Source organism: Chamaea fasciata, unplaced genomic scaffold (genome assembly GCF_029207755.1).
Source record: "Chamaea fasciata isolate MVZ Bird 193981 ecotype frontalis unplaced genomic scaffold, bChaFas1.0.hap1 SCAF_4, whole genome shotgun sequence".
Classification (NCBI taxonomy): domain Eukaryota; kingdom Metazoa; phylum Chordata; class Aves; order Passeriformes; family Sylviidae; genus Chamaea; species Chamaea fasciata.
Window position 1 is genome coordinate 72,757,132 of NW_027094089.1, and position 20,269 is coordinate 72,777,400.

General features: G+C 40.1%; 1 protein-coding gene across 1 annotated transcript in view; it reads right to left on the minus strand.

Moving 5' to 3' along the window:
* Positions 1-320: 320 nt before the first annotated feature.
* The window catches only part of MSH3 (mutS homolog 3), an 89,726-nt gene continuing 69,777 nt past the window's right edge, over positions 321-20,269 (minus strand). The window contains exons 20-24 of the mRNA XM_066181962.1: positions 18,868-19,025; positions 3,935-4,121; positions 3,630-3,756; positions 2,174-2,348; positions 321-714 (exon numbers count right to left, since the gene is read on the minus strand). Of these exons, the coding sequence (XP_066038059.1) occupies positions 606-714; positions 2,174-2,348; positions 3,630-3,756; positions 3,935-4,121; positions 18,868-19,025 (756 nt within the window). The 3' untranslated portion in view covers positions 321-605. The remainder of the gene's footprint in view (positions 715-2,173; positions 2,349-3,629; positions 3,757-3,934; positions 4,122-18,867; positions 19,026-20,269) is intronic.

Genomic DNA, 20,269 nt, shown 5'->3' on the forward strand with positions numbered 1-20,269 from the left:
CTTTGCATTTGACAAAGCACTGGGGATGCCAGCTGCACACTCTGAATTGCCCCTTTCACTCACCCTTACAATACCCCAACGTTATTTTTGGAATTAAGTCTTTCTCCAGACCGTGCCAGACAGGGGAAAGATGAGGAAGAAAGGGTGCTCTAAAAAATCAGTGACTTTATAATGCATTAATACTGGAATAAGGAAAAAAGTCTCTTTATATAATCCACTGTTAGTAGTTGCTGGCTGTACAGCAGAGTAGAGACTCAACTGTATTTTCCCAACGCACACAAATATTTCTTCAGAAATCGAAGTACAAAAAAGGTGAAACACATTATTTTATTTATTAAAAATTTACCTTATAATTTATCAAGAATTTTTTCATGGTTTTTAAACAAATTAGATCAAATCCCCATAGACAGTTTACAATTAAGGAAAAGGGTGAAAAGGAAGGGATGTTGAGAGAGAAAATTACACATGATGCGGCATCTGTGATCTCTCAGAAAGCAAAAAATTCAACTCAGTGCACCTGGAACTACAGCCTGATAAAATCCATTAGCCTCCAGACATGTATTTTGCACCTCCAGTATCTTCCATCTTTAACCATGATTTGAGGATTAAAAACTGTCCTTTCTTTCATCCTCAAGTTCACACATATTTTTCCATTTCTCTAGTTCCTGAGAATCATTTATCTTCCATGCTTCAGCAAAGGACTTAATTTTTTTCCTGTGGGAGAAAAAAAAAAAAACCTAATCAACATACAGACACATTTTTAAGTGAAGCACATCAAACCCTGAAAGTCCTACAGTCATCTGCAAAATTTTATACATAGTCAAAAATAGCACATCTCAAAATGTTATGTGATCTTCAAACAACCAGTTAATATTTTCTAAGATAATGTTCCTGCTCTGGGTCAACCAACAAATTAATTTCATAACTAATATACAACACCAGCAGCATTGACAAAATGATATAAATAAATTATAAGGACAAAATTTTAAAGGAAATAAACGGCATTGTAGTCAGCCCTGTTTAATTTTCATCGTTCAGTTCATACAAATTAGTAGGATCATAAAAAGAAAACACATTTTCAATACAAATGAGTGCACACATGCTTCCTGTCTCTTCTTAGCATTTTTTTTTATTTATAAGAGCTGTAACAAATTAGAAGACTCTTAAAATGGGTTAATGTACATTGCCGATGACAATAATGTCAAAAGTGGATAAAATTAACCAGTGCATTTTCTTAAATAATATGAAAGTGATTTAAAAAAAAAAAGGCAAGGCATCTGTCCCATGGGTATTGTGCCAGCACAAGGGCAGTGCTACCAGCAGGTCTGGGTGTGGTTTCCCCAGAGCTGGTAACTGCTGTTCCCACCACACAGACCAGACCCACTCCTGGGAACAGCAGAGTTAGGATACTGCTCGAGATTTGTTTTTTAACTTTTGCCAATTATGGACTGGTATTTCCAATTAGCATAAGCCACCACATTAATTTTTCTATAAACTGTCATGTACCTTCAAATGTTTTTTATTTTGCTTTATTAAGAGGGGATGAAAAACATTGTTAAGTGCCGAGCACTGCCAAGTTTCAAAGTTTGCACCTATAAATAATTAGCAGTCAAAATGTTGTCATGTAAAGTTATCCTGTCAAGATTAGGTACAGCCATCAGACAACCAAGATTTTGGTTCATTATGTTCCTAAGGGGCTATTTGAATTTTGCTCATAGGACTGCCACAGAAAATAACAGCAAAAGAAAAAAAGCCAGTGAAAATGGATATGAATATCTACACTGTGCACATAATGTTACAGGATTTATAAATCCATTATGCCACTTAATACACACAGGAATTTCCGTAACTAGTCTAATATATAAGGTACAAACATCCCTAAATTGGAAAATTGGCTATCAGGGAAATACTAAAATCCCCAGAATTTTCAGTAAATTCTGGGTGTTTGTGGGGGCAATCAAAATATATTATAAATATTTATTTTCAAGTTAAACCAGAAGAACAATGTCCACATTTCCTTCTACACTTTGGTATGCAAAGACAATTTCAAGTTCCAAAGTAAGTAATAAATACTTTCTAAATTAAAGTCATTAGTATTTTCACTATCACTGATGAGAACATAAGTAGGTATTATAGAAAGAAGTAATTTTTAAAAAATCACATTTGTTCTGACCTTTTCATGTTCACTATTCTCTCCAACTCCTTTGATTTGTGAGCTGCTTTTTTCAGGATTTCCTCAGGAATATCTGCCAGTTTGGCAACATTTAGCCCATAACTCCTTGCAGAGACTCCTTTAGTTATTTGATAAAGGAAAGTGATAAATTCAGGATTCTCTTCCACTTCAGATCCTAAAAAAATAAACCAAAATTAAAACCTCCCCTATGTGGCAAGGTAAGCAGATAATACAATACAAAGAATTATTTAGGGGAAAAGTTAATGGCAAATACTAATGGCAAGTCAATTTAAAAGAAACATTAAAAATTCTATGATTATTCAGTGAACAGGTTTTTATGGTGCTTCTTATAATTCAAGAACTGGGGCCATCATGTTTCAAAACAGTTTCAAAACAATCAGATGTGTTTTTTCACTCCACAGAGTGCTAAATTTTGGAGCTGCTTAACACATTAGGATGAAGACACTGAAAGTACACTATGTTAAATTAGGCAGCCCTGTTGAAATAAAATCCATGGGAGAAACACATCCTGCTCGTGAAGCCCCATAAATAGCAAATGTTTTCAGACAGTGAGATCTTTCAGAGAAGGAGCTGCCATATGTTTGATCCCTAATCCCTCCTCCCTAATCCTTTGTGTTTGGCTTCTGTGGGAAGCTGGATGCTGGGATGGGCAAATCTGTCACCTACCCCAGCTCAGATATCCTCCTGAAACACGTGGAGGAATGGATCTCCTGTTTTCAACCCCCCTAAAAGTGTGACTGGAGTGAGAGTGGGTGTATCATGTTCAGGTGAGGTGTAAATTGTCACACTGACATTTTAGGATTTTTGCTTTTATATTTTTCATACATTTGTAATCCTGCAATTCTTCAGTGTATAACTCTAAACTCTATATACAGTGCTAGCTAATGCTTTCCCATTTTGGTCAGACAGAACAATTCCTCTCTAGGCCTGGGAAACAAGGACACCTCACTGTCTCAAGCCTAGAGAAATGTAAACAAAAGTGAGAAAACTTGGGCTAAATGACTTCATTACCTGAAGCTGTAACTGGAAGATTAACCCCCAATATGCAAATCAACCAAACTTTTAAGTGTGAAAATCCGTGACCCATTGTCCATTTTTGGGTGCAGCCCCTGGGGGAGGGCTCTGCCCAAAATGTGCCTGAAGGCCCTTTATTAATATATCTGCTTTTTAGTATCTTATCTTTGTCTGGCCTCTGTTTTTAGGTAGCCCAAAAAGGCATCAATAGCATGTAGTGAGCTGTCAAAATGCAGGCAAAACCCACGGGGGATTTCTGAAGTTGGTAGGTAGGGATACAAAAAAAAAAAGCATTTGGCAAGGTTTGAGTAGGAAAATGGCTATGAACAGCTCTGTAAAAGTCTGGCTTCTGTTTGTAGGTCACCCGACAAGGCATCAACAGCAGTGTTTGTGCCTGAGCCTCCCTCAGATGCACACTGACCTCTCTGCTGGCTGGAGTCCTCGTTCAGCAAGAAAGCCATGTGGTAATTGCCCACCGTGTGTGGGTACAGCTGCTCCAGCTCGCACACCGAGGGGTAGTGGGTGACAAACAGTGTCAGGGCCTGCACCTGCAGCACACAAAGAACAAGGTTTGGCCCTGACGTGGTGTTTCCTAAACACAGCTGTGCAGAGCTGTGTTTAGTTTTGTTTACATATCCCTGTGCCCTGAGCTTGGACATGGCACCTTGCTGAAAGGCCATGTCCAGGGCAGCCTACCCGCACTCACAGAGTGCCACAGGCACTTACATCTCTGATGAAATGCTCAAGGGTAGCATAAGCAATGGCAATGCCATCGTGTGTGCTTGTCCCTCGGCCCAGCTCGTCCAGGATCACCAGGGACCTTGAGGTGGCTTTTCTGATGATCTCAGCAGTGTCTGTCAGCTCCTCCATGAAGGTGCTCCGGCCTTTGTAGATATTGTCTGCAGCACCCATTCTGCACCGGGACACAGAACACAAAAACTCCTTATAAATGCCAGCTAATGCTGGAAAAAAAATAATCATAGGGGATGAAACCATTCTGTTATAAATCTCTGGTTGCTGCTCCAAACAGAGGAGAAGAACTTGTCACAACAGAGATGGTCAAGACACTTGTTTCTCCATGCAGAATAGCCAAATCTTTATTGCACACAGCTCATTTTTATATGGTATCGGAAGGCATCATGTTTGAATCTAATAGGTCAGCAAATCATTGAAACTCTGTTCATTGGTTAGTAATGGCTAGTGTACATGTCCATCAAACTTTGTTCTTTCTACATTTGTTTATATTTTTTCTTCACAGATTCTCACAGGATAGACTTCTTATTTTTACAGGTGCAAACTGTTTTCTCACAAGAATAGATTGTTATGCAAATTGATTCTCATTCTTATAATTCTTTTCTCACTGGAACTTCTCAGGCTAGCCGTTAGCTTAGCCAAAATAGAAAGGCCTGATTTTACAAGGCTTTCCTTTTGTAAGGTTTTACCTATACGTAACAGGAACCCAGGCAGAACATTTACCTTCCAGAACAGTTTCCCAGCACACTTTTCACACCTGCACAAACAGGACAAGGGAGCCTGCTTTTCCCTCAAAAAGAACTCTGGGACTTCAGACCAGTCAGCTCACAAGAATTCCATCAAAGGTAGCTGTCAAGGTGAATTTTACTCCTTTGGTTTAGCTCAACCTTCTATTCATATAGGTTTCTAATGCTAACAATGCCCAAAGGTATCCAATTCTGGAATTTCCACAGAGAGTGGAAGTTTGTATGACCAGGTATTTGTGCATCCAAACAGCAGAGCAGCAACTTCCTTCAGAAAGTAACAAAATAACAATTATTTCCCCTAATTGCAGGGCTATACAATCTTAACTAGCACGCTCAAACAAGATTTAAAGGTATTTTAAGACTTCTCATTCTGTTGAAACACAACTCTTAGCAGCTTCCAGGCAAGTGAGCTCCACACACATTAATTCATTAATTCCTCCACATTCCATACAACTCTTCTAGCTCTAATTCAGATCCATGTAACCATCAACCCTCAACCCCTATCTCAAATTGTGAATTTGTGGTCTACATCTGAGAAACCTGTTGTTAGTCCACCCTGGTTTCCCTTTTCCTGCAGCTTTCCTTACCTGTGCAAGTAATACCCATTCTATACTGAAGAAAGAGCATTACTTTTTTTGCCTTTCTGCTTTTGAACTATTATTAATCACATTAGAGCATCCCTTCTGAGACAGGTCATCACAAGCAGGCCACTGAGGAGGGAGGTAAAACTGGATTTATTCACTCTTATCAGCCAATATTTAGTTACATACAAGCCACGCTGATTTAAGGAAAACTGAGTCATGGGTTTAGTACATTATATTTCCAGATTTAACAGCCGGCCACAGCAGTATTTAGAGCCAATCAGAACCTTTAAAGAGAAGTCCAATTAGTTTGGTGGGTTTTTGGTGTGTGTTTGTTTGTTTGTTTGGGGGGAGGGTTTGTTTGTTTTTCTGTTTTGGTTTTTTGGGGTTTTTTGGGGGTTTCTTTGGTTGTTTTTTTTTTTTTTTTTTTTTTTTTTTTAAACCTCTGTCTTTTGCTGGGTCTCTCTCTATTTAAATTGCTTCTGTTACCTCCTGAGGTACCACCAAGATACAAGTAATTTTATGATGCTCTTATGACTAAGGATACTTGACTACAGCCAAGCAGACTGGACCCAATACCACTGTAAATTGTATATATTCTCTGGTCCTTGCCCTGACAATCTGTCAGGGTATCATGCATAACTGCATAATACAAAAATCTTCAGTTATAAATTAACTACTTTTGGTTGGAGATAGCACATGAGAAAACTGAGTTTTTATTTCATGGAGTGTGTGCTTAAACACACACGCACAGACACACACACAAGTTACACTCCCGCATACCCCAAAAGACAGGCGATTCTGGCCATAAGCTAATTCAGCTGTACATGATTTTTCTCTGAATTAAATATATAACTCAGGATAATGAGGTATTGTGAAATTAACATTTTATCAAGCCACTTACTGCTGCAATCCTTTCAAATGCTGGGTTAGGAATGATGAACATTGTAGTGAATTTCTCACAGTGCTCTCACCACCCCTGTGGCCCCTTTCCCAGCTTGGGTCAGGCACCAGGTTCCGCTGTAAAATCAAACAATCCCCCTTATTGCACAGATCCACAGAGAATAGGATAACTTAGGCCTGTTTTAACACCACTAATTGCAAATACATTAATCATAATGACAAATACTTTTTATGTTTGAACAGTCTCTGGCTCCTTCATTAACAACTTCAGTCTTAGTTACTGACCCTACAATTAGTGGCGTTATTATTTTCTAATTTCTTACTTGGCGTTTCCTTACAGAGACAGCATCTCACAGGCTGTCTGTTGTGTGCCTGTGATGATTACACACAGAGCTTCCATTTTTCTCCGGGATTGCATCATTTCCACAGAGCCCACGAAATATTCCGGCCTGCTTTGTATCTAATTTGCATTCACAAAATAATTTTCTGAACTTCCTCACTAAATGCTCAAGACACAAAGAGAAATTAGTATTATCTTTCTCTTGTTGTTAAAGACATCTGGAAAAGAATCCAGCATCTTAAAGCATTCAAATCTAACTCGGGCTTAACTACAGATTTAAAAAACAGTTTATTTTTAAATGACATAAAACCTGTTAAATGTCATCCTTTGAAAATTGATAAAATTTTTCTTTCTGCTTTGGTCCTTTACACTAGGAGAATTATACTTGTTTTTTGGACATACATGTTGAGCACTGTTATCCTAGATATAAGCAGGAATAACTGTTTTAGTGTGGATGACTGCGTTTATAAAATTAACAGTTAATTTGCAGCAAAGCACTGCTACCTAACTTTATGTTCTATTATTCCTGATACAATAAAGTTGTTGAGTCACAAAACCTATTGCCTAAACAACTCTTTTGGTTTTTTCACATTTAAAACAACCATAATAATCCCCACCAGACTTCTTCAGGACTCAATGGCTTTGAATCCACATTTTAATGCAGATCTCTTCCTAAACATTTTTATACTTTAAAACATTAAATTCTTCCTCTCCCATCCTGCCCACAAGGAACGTGCAGACAGGCAGTGTGAGCAGTGTCTCTTTGGATCCATCACTCCTCAGCAGATACAATTTGGCTGGAAAACACTTGTTTTAATGTCTCTTTGACAGCCAACCAAATCTTGCAAAATTAAAAGGTCTGCATCCTATGGTGTTCAACACATTTATTATGCAAACTAAAAAAAAAAAAAAGAAAAAAGAGGATGGATTATCTCTTTTCAGTGCTTGGTTCAAGTAGCAAAGATTCCTGCCAAAGACCTCAGAAAAAAAACAACAGAGAGGCAATGGTTTGTAAATCAATTTTCAGTGGGTAAGTTGGAGGATACAACTATACTACTTCTCAAAAGAAGTTATCCCACATGCTCTTAAGAGTTGACTTGGTTTTACGATCACAGTATGGGCCCCAGGAAGTTCATTCTTCTTTTATTTTACCGTGTATCTCTCACACAGTTTGAGAAAATGAACAAGCAGCCCAGGAGCTCACAGTGGTAACAAAACCCAGCTACATTCCACCATGTAATCCCAGAAAACAAGACTGCAAAGTCATTCCCTAGAGCCTTATTTTCATACAGCTGTCAACAGTCCAGTGCTACTTACTGATTCCTATTCTGTAGAATACTTAATGCTGGAAAAAACCCCAAACTTAAACTATGTTTCCCACTGATTTTAGTAATATCCATCCGAGTTTAGAAGCTTGCCTAAAACACTAACTGCAAAAATGGAATCTGTTGCAGAAGAATAAATCTAATTCAAGAACAATTAACATTAAAAGAAAATTACTCTCTTCTCCAAGAATAAGGTGTAGAACACTCTGAGCACCAACAAAAACCACTTTCCATGATTCAAAGATAACACTGAGAACACCATGAATAAAAGAAATTCATAATGTAACTTTACAATTCCACTCACTCCCTCACACAAACCCCTCTGAAATGTCATTTCAAAGATCACTGCATTTGCACAGGAGTAATTTAAATTAAAATAACCAGTTTACAAAACGGGAGGATTAGATATGCTGTTGCCTTGCAGTTCACCCCTTTCTTGGCAGGGGCATGCTCTCCACAGCCTGTCTGTGCTCAGCAGAGCAGCGTGGTCAGCCAGGGCAGTGGGGACAGGAAGCCCACCAGGAATGGGCAGGACAATTATATGTATTAAGTAATTCCACAGGCGACTGCATGTGCAAATTTGTAACAGCTCACTGGCAAGAAAATAATGCTTCACACTCCCCCACAACCTACTGGTACATCGTCCTCTTCATTTCCATCCAGATCTCACTGATGCAAACCAAAAACTGACAGTAAGAAAAATAATTTACAGAAGCTGTAATTACAGATTTAGGGGGAAAAAAAGAGGTGCGACAGAAACCATGGCTATCAGGATAGGTATTATTTTTGCATTATTCATGAGTGTCTTCTAAGAAGTGTGCCAGGTTACATGGATGATGACAGGGAATCAAAGGTTGCACATGACATAAGCCTGTTTTCAATCTACACGCACACATGCTCAACCATTTCTACAACTGCTTATCTGCAAATTTAAATGAAGAAATACTGGTGGTATGTTAGGAGAAGAGCTCTTGAGAAGCCTGATAGAATGCATTCAATATAAAATACGTTTTTGTTTAGTACATTATTGTAGATATGTGATACTCTCAGTCACTGAGAGATTAATGAAGATATTAAATGACTCTGAGGGATAAAAACTTTGCATTATCCTAGACAGAAAAGTGAGTCGGAAGTGATTTCCATACTCAGTTCCATAGTGGCTCTTACATCTGTTTTCCCCCCTGTAGTGATACCTAGTATCACGAGGTAACTGAACCAGCCAGAACAAATAATCACTGAAATCCTCCTTTCCTTCTGGGGCTGGCCCACAGGGGAATGCTACACACACCAGCACCCTGGGGTTTTAAAAGAAACATTTCTGACAGGATTAACTTTCAAGATGTGAAGTGCATTGATTTTGTTTTTGTTTTTGGTGGAAGCCAGAGAAAAGCAAAACACCCATGGACTCGATCTTTTCAAAAGCTTCAGCTGGAACTCACAGGACAGGTAGTCCTGAGCTGCAATGAGAGAATCCCTGTGAGTCAATGCAAGCCCTGAGTGACAAGAAGTTACCACCACCCCTCATTCCTAGACTTTACAGACTAACAGAAACTCAGTTATTACAAAAGGTTACGTTACATTACCTAGGGAAGAACACCCAATAAATTTGCTTTCTGAAATTCAGCAATACTCTCAGTATTTGAACTCCTCAAAAATACTTGTTACATTACCTAGGGCAAATATATCGCCCACTCTTAAATTATCAGTGTAAATGTTACTGATAGTCAAGATAAAGACCTGCTTGTGAATGCCAGCATTTTGCTGAAGAATAAATTATAAGAGCAGAAACTCAAATTAGGGTGTTTCTTTGAGAGTCATCAATATTAGCCTGAAGAAGGTGAAAAAACAGAGACAAATCAAAACCCTCAAATCAAACCCTCAAAACCCTCACCTGTGCAGTGAGTGCACAGGTTTGCACTCACTGCTGTGGGACACCAGGGAGGGAACTCCAGGTAATTAAGTTAATGTGCATTTGTATCTGAAGGATTGAGGCCAGGGAGGATTAAGGAGCAGGAACTATAGCAACAGAGTAGGGACAATGGCTGAAGCACTCAGCACAAGTGAACTTTTCCCCTTTAGACCTGTGGACGCCAAGGACAATCCAATTCCAGCTGTGACTGGGTCAAGTCATAGGATGCAAGAGTTTCAGAAAGGTAAATACAACCACTCTACCTCACTGTAAAACAGCGGGTCAGCTTTGCAGGCAGACTCCCTCCTCCCGTGGCCCCATGCAGCATCCTGGGGAAAACCTCTCCACCCTGTCAGGGGCAGCAGCAGATGTTCTGTGTCTCCCTGAGTGTGAATACCTGCCCTGCCCTGACTGAGATGGATATCCAGGGCCCATTTCAGCCCCTGCACACATGAGGGTTGTTTGTATTCGGACTTTACCCAACACCATGTATGCACCCCAAAGGCTGTCTGGTTGAATATGGCATTACTCCATGTATAAAAGATGCAAACCTCACACTGCAGATGCATGCTTCTGTGAAATGAACAGAGACATGAAACCAAATTAGCTACAGATACATGCACAGCCTGGCTTAACTTGTTCCTACAGAGCCACAGAACACTGTCAGAAGCAGTTACAGTTCAAATGTACTGTGATACATCCAAGACACAACTTTTCTAGAAAAAATAGAACAAAACAATTCTTCAATTTAACAACACTAACTACAACTTTTGCTTATTCTTTTTTTTTTTTTAATCCAAACTAAAGCTATCTCCACATGGTAAATAATGGTGCAATGTACTTAATACAGCACCCTGTTCTTCCCGAAAGATGGGAACAATTTACCCCAGAGGTGCAATTACATGATTGTGAGCATAAATGAAAGGCTTAAGTAATTCTTGTTATTCTGGTGGTAAACAAAAATACAATTAAGGAGGAACAAAATGAAACAAATTACTGTGCCATAAAGAAGTAACATTTCTGAAAATTACTTTGGGGTTATTGACAGCTAAAAGTTCTGTTTGTCTGACTCATTGTGCTTTCAATACAAACAATACTTTTTTGGCATGTCAGTATATAAAATTCTCATGTAGACTTGCCATTCACTTGGGATTGCTTTGTGAGAACAGCTCAACAACTTTTCTGCACGATAAATAAATCAATGTGCACGGCAGAACCACTAAGCATTACCACATACATACAAAATAAATAAAGATCTTTTTCGTACCTTTGATTTTTTAATTTTCTGACCATTATCTTTCAGAGTCTAACTGCTCAGGTAAATTGAGAGACTTTGTTCTATTTGTTCTTTTTTTTTTTTTTTTTCCTAAAGGAAGATCTGAGTGATTTAAACATTTATTCTCAGATTTAAAGAACTTAAGAAAAAATCTTCAAAGTTCTGGTCAAAACCAGGTTATGTACAAACAAGTTGTTCAGCTGAGATAAACTCCTCCACAGTTTTGACTCAGCAATCAATCTCCTGGTGATTTCTGTACACACCTGCAGAACCTGCCAAACACTGCTGTCACCTCCCCATTGGTTTCACAGCCTAGATTTTTATGATTATGAAGAAGCTGACTAGATGAATGTCTTCATTTGTCTGAGATGTTGTGATTTTAACTGGTATTTCTAGGAAAAATTATCTTCATCATCTTATCCTGTAAGCTTCAGAGAAATCATTAAAGCTTAATAAAAAAATAAATGGAAGCAAGGATGTTTTTTTTTAATACCATAGACTCTGGTTGATAGAGTTAAAACCAAAAAAAATTCACAAGTGATATAAAAATGAGAGGCAATATTTGACTATTCCTGTGCAAATAGGACCATTTCTAATAATGGAGCTTGTTACTTCTTTTATTTTAAATACAACTATTTCCCCCCCTCTGTGCTTCTCCTGTGCAGCTCCCTTCTGATAAGCCAATAAAACTGGCTGAATGAAATTAAGTGTAACGTGGTTTGCCTAGTTACAAAAAGTTGAGAATTCATTTTGCCATGAGAGGTTACATCAATGGAATAGTCGCATCCACTAATACTTAGGAGTATTATTTTGCTTTTGTTCTCACGTGATTTACCTCAATGTATTGCAAAAAGCACTTGGAAAACATCTTCCACTCAGTTTCCAGTTTGACAGAAACATTCTTTTTCTTGCTTCACATACCCAGTCCATCCTGTGCTTTCTGATTTTCTGAGGAGTTCTTACAAAATATACCCTTAGCAGGCCTTGGAACATTTTAACCTGAAAGTAAATCTAAAAGCAATCATGCAATTTTAAGTCTCTCTCAAACTTGAATGATGGTGGTGTTTCAATGAAGGAAAGAAAAAATAAAATACAAGCATCTCAAGTCAATTTCCCAAATGCTTGCAGGTATTCATACAATATTTGCTTTCCATAATGACTTTAAACCTTACTGAAATTTCTGATAAATGCCATAGGTATGTACATTTTACCCATTTACTATAAAATGTTTGTCTACTTGTTTCTTTCACCTCCACATACTTTTGGAACAGTAATATGACTTTATCAAGTTGTCAGAATTAAATAGCTGTAAATGCATTCAGGGAGGTAACATTCATCTATTATAAGGCTTGACCTTTTTGAGCGCAATTCCACTATTTACAGATCAGAAAAACAGACATTTTAATAAACCATACAGAAGAAAGTGCTATGGCTTGTTTGATACATGGCTTCCACAGAAGTCTGGAGTAAGGAGGACTGTGTTTTCTTGGGGTTCTTTAGTTTGCTTTGAAGAAATCCTCCATCTCTAAACTGTCCTCTAAGCCTTAACATCAATTCTTTCCAGATATGGGGAAGAAGCTGAGCGCTCCATGGATCCTGCACAAGCCTACAGGGACACAGCCGCAAACATTCCTTTATTTCTGCCCCATAAATCCCTTTCAGGTGACAACAGTCAAGGCACGGGAAAAAAAAATGTGAGAGGATCCACAATGCCTGTAGGCAAATCATTCCAGAAATGTCACTTTGGGATACACAAATGGCCCTTCCCCTTCCATCTTTGTGGATCCCACTGCATGTGACTGATGTGGTTCTCTGCTCAGAGGAGATGAGCAGTGCCAGGCACACCACTCAAGCAGGCACTCAAAAACTGATTTATTTTTTAATGTCATTATGCGGTCTCCCACATGAGTGTGCAGCACTCACAAATATCAGTGGAATAGGCCACACCTGGTCTGAGTGGATTTCAGATCCCCTGAAGATCCCACCTGAGCCGTGGCACAGCAAGGGAAGTACAGCCCCCAGCTGGCAGAACAGCAGTGAGTTCCCGCTTAGAGGGACTCTCAGGAAATGTCTTGGCTGCTCCAGCAGCTCCCTAGAGATAAAAAGAGACTGAATGTCACCATGTTAAGCCAGGTACATCTATAAGTAATACCATTTTTTCTTGCCTGGAATGCACAGTATGTAAAAAACATGGTTACTCTGTACAAACACTAGGGAGGCAGGAGCAGGAAGCTTTCCTCACACAAGTTCTGTTTCTTGGAAAAGGATTATCTGACAGGCACTTCTGGGGTACGTCCCAGGCAGAGTGTCACACAAAACCAGGCTCAGCTGGGGTGAAATATCCAGGCTGGACTGATTGCAGAATCCCCTGAGCTGGAAGGGATCCACAGGGTCCATCCAGTCCACCTCCTGGCCTTGCAGAGACACCCTAACAATTCCCCCTGTGCATCCCTGGGAGCAGTGTCCAAACACTCCTGGAGCTCTGGCAGCCTCAGGGCCATGCCCATTTCCTGGGGAGCCTGGGCAGTGCCCAGCACCCTCTGGGGGAAGAACCTTTCCCTGACCTCCAGCCTGACCCTGCCCTGACACAGCCGTTCCCTGGATCCTGTCCCTGTCACAGGGAGCAGAGATCAGAGCAGCCCTCAGGAGGAGCTGCAGCCCTTGGGCTGGGACTGGCCATGCCCTGGTCACTGACACTTCTGTGGCAAACTGAGTCATGCACACACCAGGTGTCCTCTCAAGGGTGGACACAGCCTGTATGGACATGTTTTCCACTGCAAAGGGGTGTGTTCACCACTTGAGCTGTGTCACCTCAAGTCCACAGCTGGGAGGACACAGCTGACACTCCCATGGACCTCGAATGCAATTCTCAACAGGATCTTCACTTAGCAAGGCTCTCAGTTGTTCTGTTGTTGGCTGACATGATCAAAATCCCGCCCCCCCTTTACCGAACACATCAACCAACTCAGAAAAGCCATTCCAAGGGACATGGCTGGGATTGGATCTTGGTGGCTAGAATTTATGTGACCCAACTAAGGCCAGTGGTAAGAGAGATAAACCCCCTCCATTATTTCAATGCGCAGCTGTCCAAAGATTTTTGTGCTCTGGTTTTATTTGAATGAACAGCTTTTACACATGTTCAAAATTCTTATACAAGAACAACAAATTATAAAATACCAAAATAGTGATATAAGTTCAGAGGGGAGAGACAGATCCAGGACTACATTGTGGCCACGTCTATCTGTGGGACTCTGTATACATGCATGTAACACAAGCTAAAATTAAAAAACATCCCTTCCGTAGCCAAGGTGGGCAATCACCATCTGTTTTCACAACATTTTCACATATATAGTGGAATCTGAAACAAGTGAGTACCTCTCAACTGCAGATTCAGCAATGAGGAGTGCCCTCCATGTTAAAAACACATTTAAATCATCTGTTACAAGGAGAAAATGCGGAAGAAAGTTCTTTACACCTAAATACAGATCATGCGATGTGAAGAGACTATCTCAAGACAACTGTCTCCAAGTGCAGGCAACTGCATGCCTCGCATGAAGTGGAAATGCTGACTTGCAGCTTCCCCAAGCAGCCACCACCTGCACACCTGCACTACCAGCTTCTTCCAACCCTGCCTCCTTGAGACCCTACAGACAGTATCAGTTGTATTTGATACCATGGGGAATAAAGTCATCCTGAGAGGCTGCAAACAGCAAGTTAACTCTTTAAAGAGAGACCAAATGCATGAGAGGATAATCTACATGCATCTTAGCGATGCCTCTACTTATTCTGTAACCTTTCACCATGAGGCAGACCACCTGCAAGAGGCAGTTCTCAAAGCCATTTGAAGCACAGGGCACTCTGTTAGTTCAGACAACTGAAGCTGCACCTTTAATAGCATTTCCAGTTTGTCTGGGATGAAACCTCACTGGAAGGTGTGGGTCACTGTAGTGTAGTTTGTGAAATAAGTGAAAATAGCTCTTATTTCAACACAGGAAGAGAAACTCAGGCAGGTAATTGCTCTAGGAAAGAAATTACACTGTACCATCACCTGGCACTGGCAAGGGTTCCTTTCCTTCACAGGATTCTTTCTGATGGCAGCTTATGATGTCCAAAAATTGATTCTCAAAGTCTTGAAGGCACTTGGTAATCTGAACTGTTAATTAACTTGTTTATTTGAAGATGTTTTGCCATCAAAGTGCTCTAGCATTCTCCCTCTCCCTCCCAATTTTGAACATGGACCCTCATAAGCAGTTAATGCTGACCCACATGAAGTAGGATAAAGCCTCCTAGCAATAGGAAATTTTATCAATAATTGATTAGAAAAGGGACCTCTGTAGAGGTCAGCTTTCTTCATCAGAAGAACACCACCCCTCATGAGGCATGATTAGGCCAGCAGAATTGTTGTCATTAATTCCTCCATACATGGATGTCCATCCTTGCTTTGTCTCCCTAGTCCAACACACACAGAAACAGCATATTAATTTCAGTGTCTGAATGACTGTACTAGAACTAACAAAAACAGAAGGTCAGTTTTAAAGTAGATAATTAGCCCATTTACTGCAAGGAGAAACTTTGATGGGAATTTTCATACATCTGAGAATTAAATGTCCAGATTAAAAGTCAATATAGATGGGATGTCAACCTCTTCAAAACCCGTCTGATTTTTTTAAATATAATGCCACTGATTAAGTTAAAATTCTTTAAGAAAAGATTGCAAGAAAACACTATCCCTTATTGGAGAAGGGAAAAAAAAGAAGAAAATACTAGCCAGCAAACATCCTCAAAATCCTGTGTCCTCCCTCTAGACTGGGTTAGGCTTAGCACTGTCCCCTGTCTTATCTACCCAGTAATGAAAAAAGATCATTCCTATCATCACTCTACCTGTAAGCAATTCCTCTTGCATCTTTAAAAAGTTTAATGTAATCCAGTATTTAAAGTCAATTTAGATATGCTATCCTATATAAGCACAATATATCACAAGGAATAACCATAGTAGCAACCTTTCAATTTCCATGGAAACCCTACTTGGGAAACAAGACACAAATCCTGGGGATACAAATCCCTTAAACCCATAAAAATTCACAGTTGGAAGATGCAGTCTACAAACCAAAAAAGGAACTGCAGGATAAAGCACCAAAACTGAGAAAGGTTCATCGTGCAGAATGTTTGGTAATCCTGGTGCACAGAACCCCTCATAGAGCCAGCGTGTACAGCATCACTGACTGATCCTCCCTGCATCCTTTACTACATCCTTCCCTGCATCCCTCCCTGAGCATCCCTCCCTGCATCCTTTTCTGCATCCCTGAGCATCCCTCATTCTCCCTCCCTGCAGGGGTGCCACACTAACAGCATCCCCCGAAACATCACCACAGTAGTGATGGAAGTACCTTGGAGACTAACACCTTCCCATGTTAAGTTTTTTAAGTATTAAAAATATACTGAGGTTATCAACCACAAAATGAAAAACCACACTTTTTTCAGCAAGACCTTGTGCCCTGGGGTGGCAGGGCAGAAAGGAGGTCTAGGTAGCTGTTATCATTAAAAAGAATTAAATAATAATTTTTAAAAATCCAAACAAAACCAACCTGCAAAACAAAAGCATAGAAGATGAAAACAAACAAACAAACAAACAAATTGGGTGGGAGTTAAGAGAAAGTCTTGGATCTCTTCCAGGTCATTCCCTACCAGAGGAGAGTACAGGGCAAAAGCTGAGGCTTTAGAAAAAAGCCTCAAGCAAAAACATAATATGTGGCAGCTGATTTATTGTTTCTTTCCTCAAACCAGGCATTAAAAACTATTTCAAGGGTAACTTTCTATGGCTGAGAAATTCCATGGCTGAATGTAATACCATATTAACCTGCCTGACAGACTTAAATAGTTTAAGACCTTTCCCAGAACCCTGAAAAAACCCAAAATCTACCCTGAAAAACCCCCAAATTAACCAAGAGAGGTGCCTCCTTCTTGGACAGTGTCTATATATCTTGAGCAGAATCTGCTAACCTGTTCCTTTTTCTCCTTTTTTTTCCTGTTACCTTTTAACTGATGCATGACTACTTCTATCTCATTAATGTATTATCAATTTCTTCCTGATTAATATTGAGTCAATTAGTTTGCTCGTAATTGCTGGTGCAATTACAAGAATTTCATCTGGTGTTTGATACATATCACCTTAAATGAAGAATGACACATCCAGCTGAGCTTCCAAAACTAATACAGACAAGAAGAAAAAACAGATTTCAACCCCCTGTGTTAGAATGTGACTGGGCTACAAATTACATGGTCTGATACCTCACAGAGTAAAAAACACACTCTGTGTCTGCTTGGCCGTAAGTCTGAAAGCACAAGTTTTACCTTTGACCACAGTACTTTACCAGTAAAGTTGTGAAAAGTACTTGGGTTTTATTCTAATTCTGAGAAAAGTGAAAGGAAATCAGGGAAATACACTGGGGAACAGGTGGAACACAGATAAAAAACCAATTTATTCTCTCTCAAGCAGGCACAAAACGTCTCTCCCAAAGACTGTCTCATATTTTTTAGAATTTTCTGCAGAAATCATCCTTTTGCAATGAATCTAGGAAAAGCAGAGGAAAGCAGATACTCATCTTGAGAGTAACCGATTTACATGTGTATGATTAGAATTTAAGGAAGTGTAAACCCAACTGAAGTACTCCAAGTTCAACTACAAAACACAGAGGAAGGCAAAAATAATCTTCAAATGTTTAGTGATGCTGTAATGCTCCTTCTGTAACAGATTCTGTGTATCTCTGTGTCCCCATAAGAAATGTTCACTCCATCAACCAGTCCATTACTTCCAACACAAAGTGTGGGAAAAAGTGAAGCATTTTGAATTCTCATCTCCAGTTACTTCTGAGAAGAGGATACAAATTGTTTGCTAATGTGTTTAGCACTGACCTGCATCAAGGTGTGATTTTCATTTGTTTTTGTCGTGACATTGTGGAAAGTAAGAACACAACACTTTTATAGGATGAAGCAATTGCAGGTGAACAGTACGTCAGGCTCTTGATTAAAAGTAACCTCTGGAATGCACACTGGCATCACAAAACAGGAATTGCCAGAAATTCTAGCTTAGGCACCTGATTGCTGTGAAACTTATAACCACAAATGATAATCCATCTCAAATACCACCTGTAACACAAAACTTTGACTAATTGAAGTTATTATTATTAAAGAAAAATGGGGGGAGAACAGGGCAATAAACCCTAGCAATATTAGATTATAATATAAAGAGTTTTGATTCTACTGATAATTTTTACAAATTACTCAGCAATGTCTCAAGAATGAGACAGTGAAATAAACTGTCATTATTCATTCTTAAAAGGATATCAAGTGGGTTTAGGAGTAAGTGTGTTTAGGACTGATAGGACAGGAATGAGATTAAGCATGGAAGATATGCAGCCCAAAATTTTTGGTCCGTAATATTGTGAGCATACATGACAGAGCCTCACAGCAGAAATTGTGACATGATTTTCAAAGGTGACAACATCCATTTTAGGGGAAACATTTGGCCAACACCCAGAAGCATAAATCTAGATGAGATACCCATTCAGGCAGGTAAGCTAGATACCTGGATGTTAATCAAGACAGACACATTAAAATTCTTACCCTTTGGAGATTCAAAGATTACAAAACATGTACCATAGTTTACCAAACACTGGAATCAAAACCTAGCCATGAACCTAACATGCCTTTCAAGTGAAAAAAAGGAAACTTCAGGTATAAATTCTCAGGTTCTAAATGAAAAATTAAATTATACTTTGATACACACACCCTCTGCCACAGTAGCATTTTCAGTTTTGAGAGATTACCTGGTAAAAATTCCATCCACAACACCAATTGTGGCCTCTTCTGCAGGAACAAAAGAGCCAATCTGTGCCATGACTGTGATTAGTGCCACTTGCTTGATGTAGGAGCTCTTCCCTCCCATGTTGGGCCCGGTTATTATCATGACCCTTTCACCATCTCCCTGGAAATACAAAACAGTGGTGAAATACATTGCCCTGCACATGGTGCTACTACCAAAAAATCTGGTGTGCATGTGTGCACAGAAGGATACAGACAAGTCTGCAGGGCTAAACACTCCACTTCTAGGTGACCAGCTTTCCTCCATTCTTGGAGTCCATCACATTCACCTTTCCAGATATTATGAAGACCCAGATGCACCAAAATCTACTTTGATTACTCTTGAGCAAAATGGACACAGTGAGGGGGAACCTTCCTGTCCTCCATCAAGGAGCCAAGAAAGAATTGAGGAACTTGGTCACCAGCACAGGAAGCAGTGAAGGACGCTGAGGGATGCAGGGCTGGATGCAGCCAGGCCAGAGGAGGCTCCAGGCTGAGCAGAGGGATGGAGCAGCTCTGCTGGGAGGAAAGGCTGGGAGAGCTGGGATTGTTCAGCCTGGACAGGAGAAGCTTTGGGGTGAACTCACTGTGGCCTTGCAGGGCCTGAAGGAGCTGCAGAAAGGATGGAGAGAGATGACAAGGGCTGGAGGGACAGGACACAGGGAATGGCTTCCCTCTGCCAGCGGGCAGGGATGGATGGGATATTGGGAAGGAATTGTTCGCTGGGAGGGTGGGGAGGCCCTGGTACAGGGGGCCCTGGATCCCTGGAAGTGTCCAAGGCCAGGCTGGAGCACCCAGGGATTGTGGAAGGTGTCCTTGCCCATGGCAGGGGGTGGAATGAGATGAGATTTATGGTTCTTCCCAACCCAAACCATTCTGGGATTCTGTGCAATTTCTCTGGAGAAAGGGAGAAAATTGTGAGCTTTCAGCACACCCAGCACTGCCCAAAATCGGTTGTGATATGCATTCCTCTCCAGTCTGAGTTCTCAGTGTCAAATGGGAAGATCTGGTAGGCAAAGACCTGACCTAGATTTTACATTCATAACTGCCTGGCTGGGTATGACAGGAGGACTTTCAGTGTGGCTACAAGGCATGAAGACGTTCCTGAGTCTGGCAATACTTGACTGTAACACAGATGTTGTGAGCACACCATGCCCAACCTCCATCACTGTCTCTAATCATTAAAACCAGACCCAAGGAAATGGAATCAGGTACAAGAACTCATCTCAGCTGTAAGACTCCCCACAGTACTGCTATATGTCTACAGCTCCAGAATAAAATTGTCTTCCTCTAGTGCAAGACAATTGCTGATACAAAGTTAAAAGTTGTCAATGAACCGATAAAGCTTTCTCACAGCCTGAGTCGAGA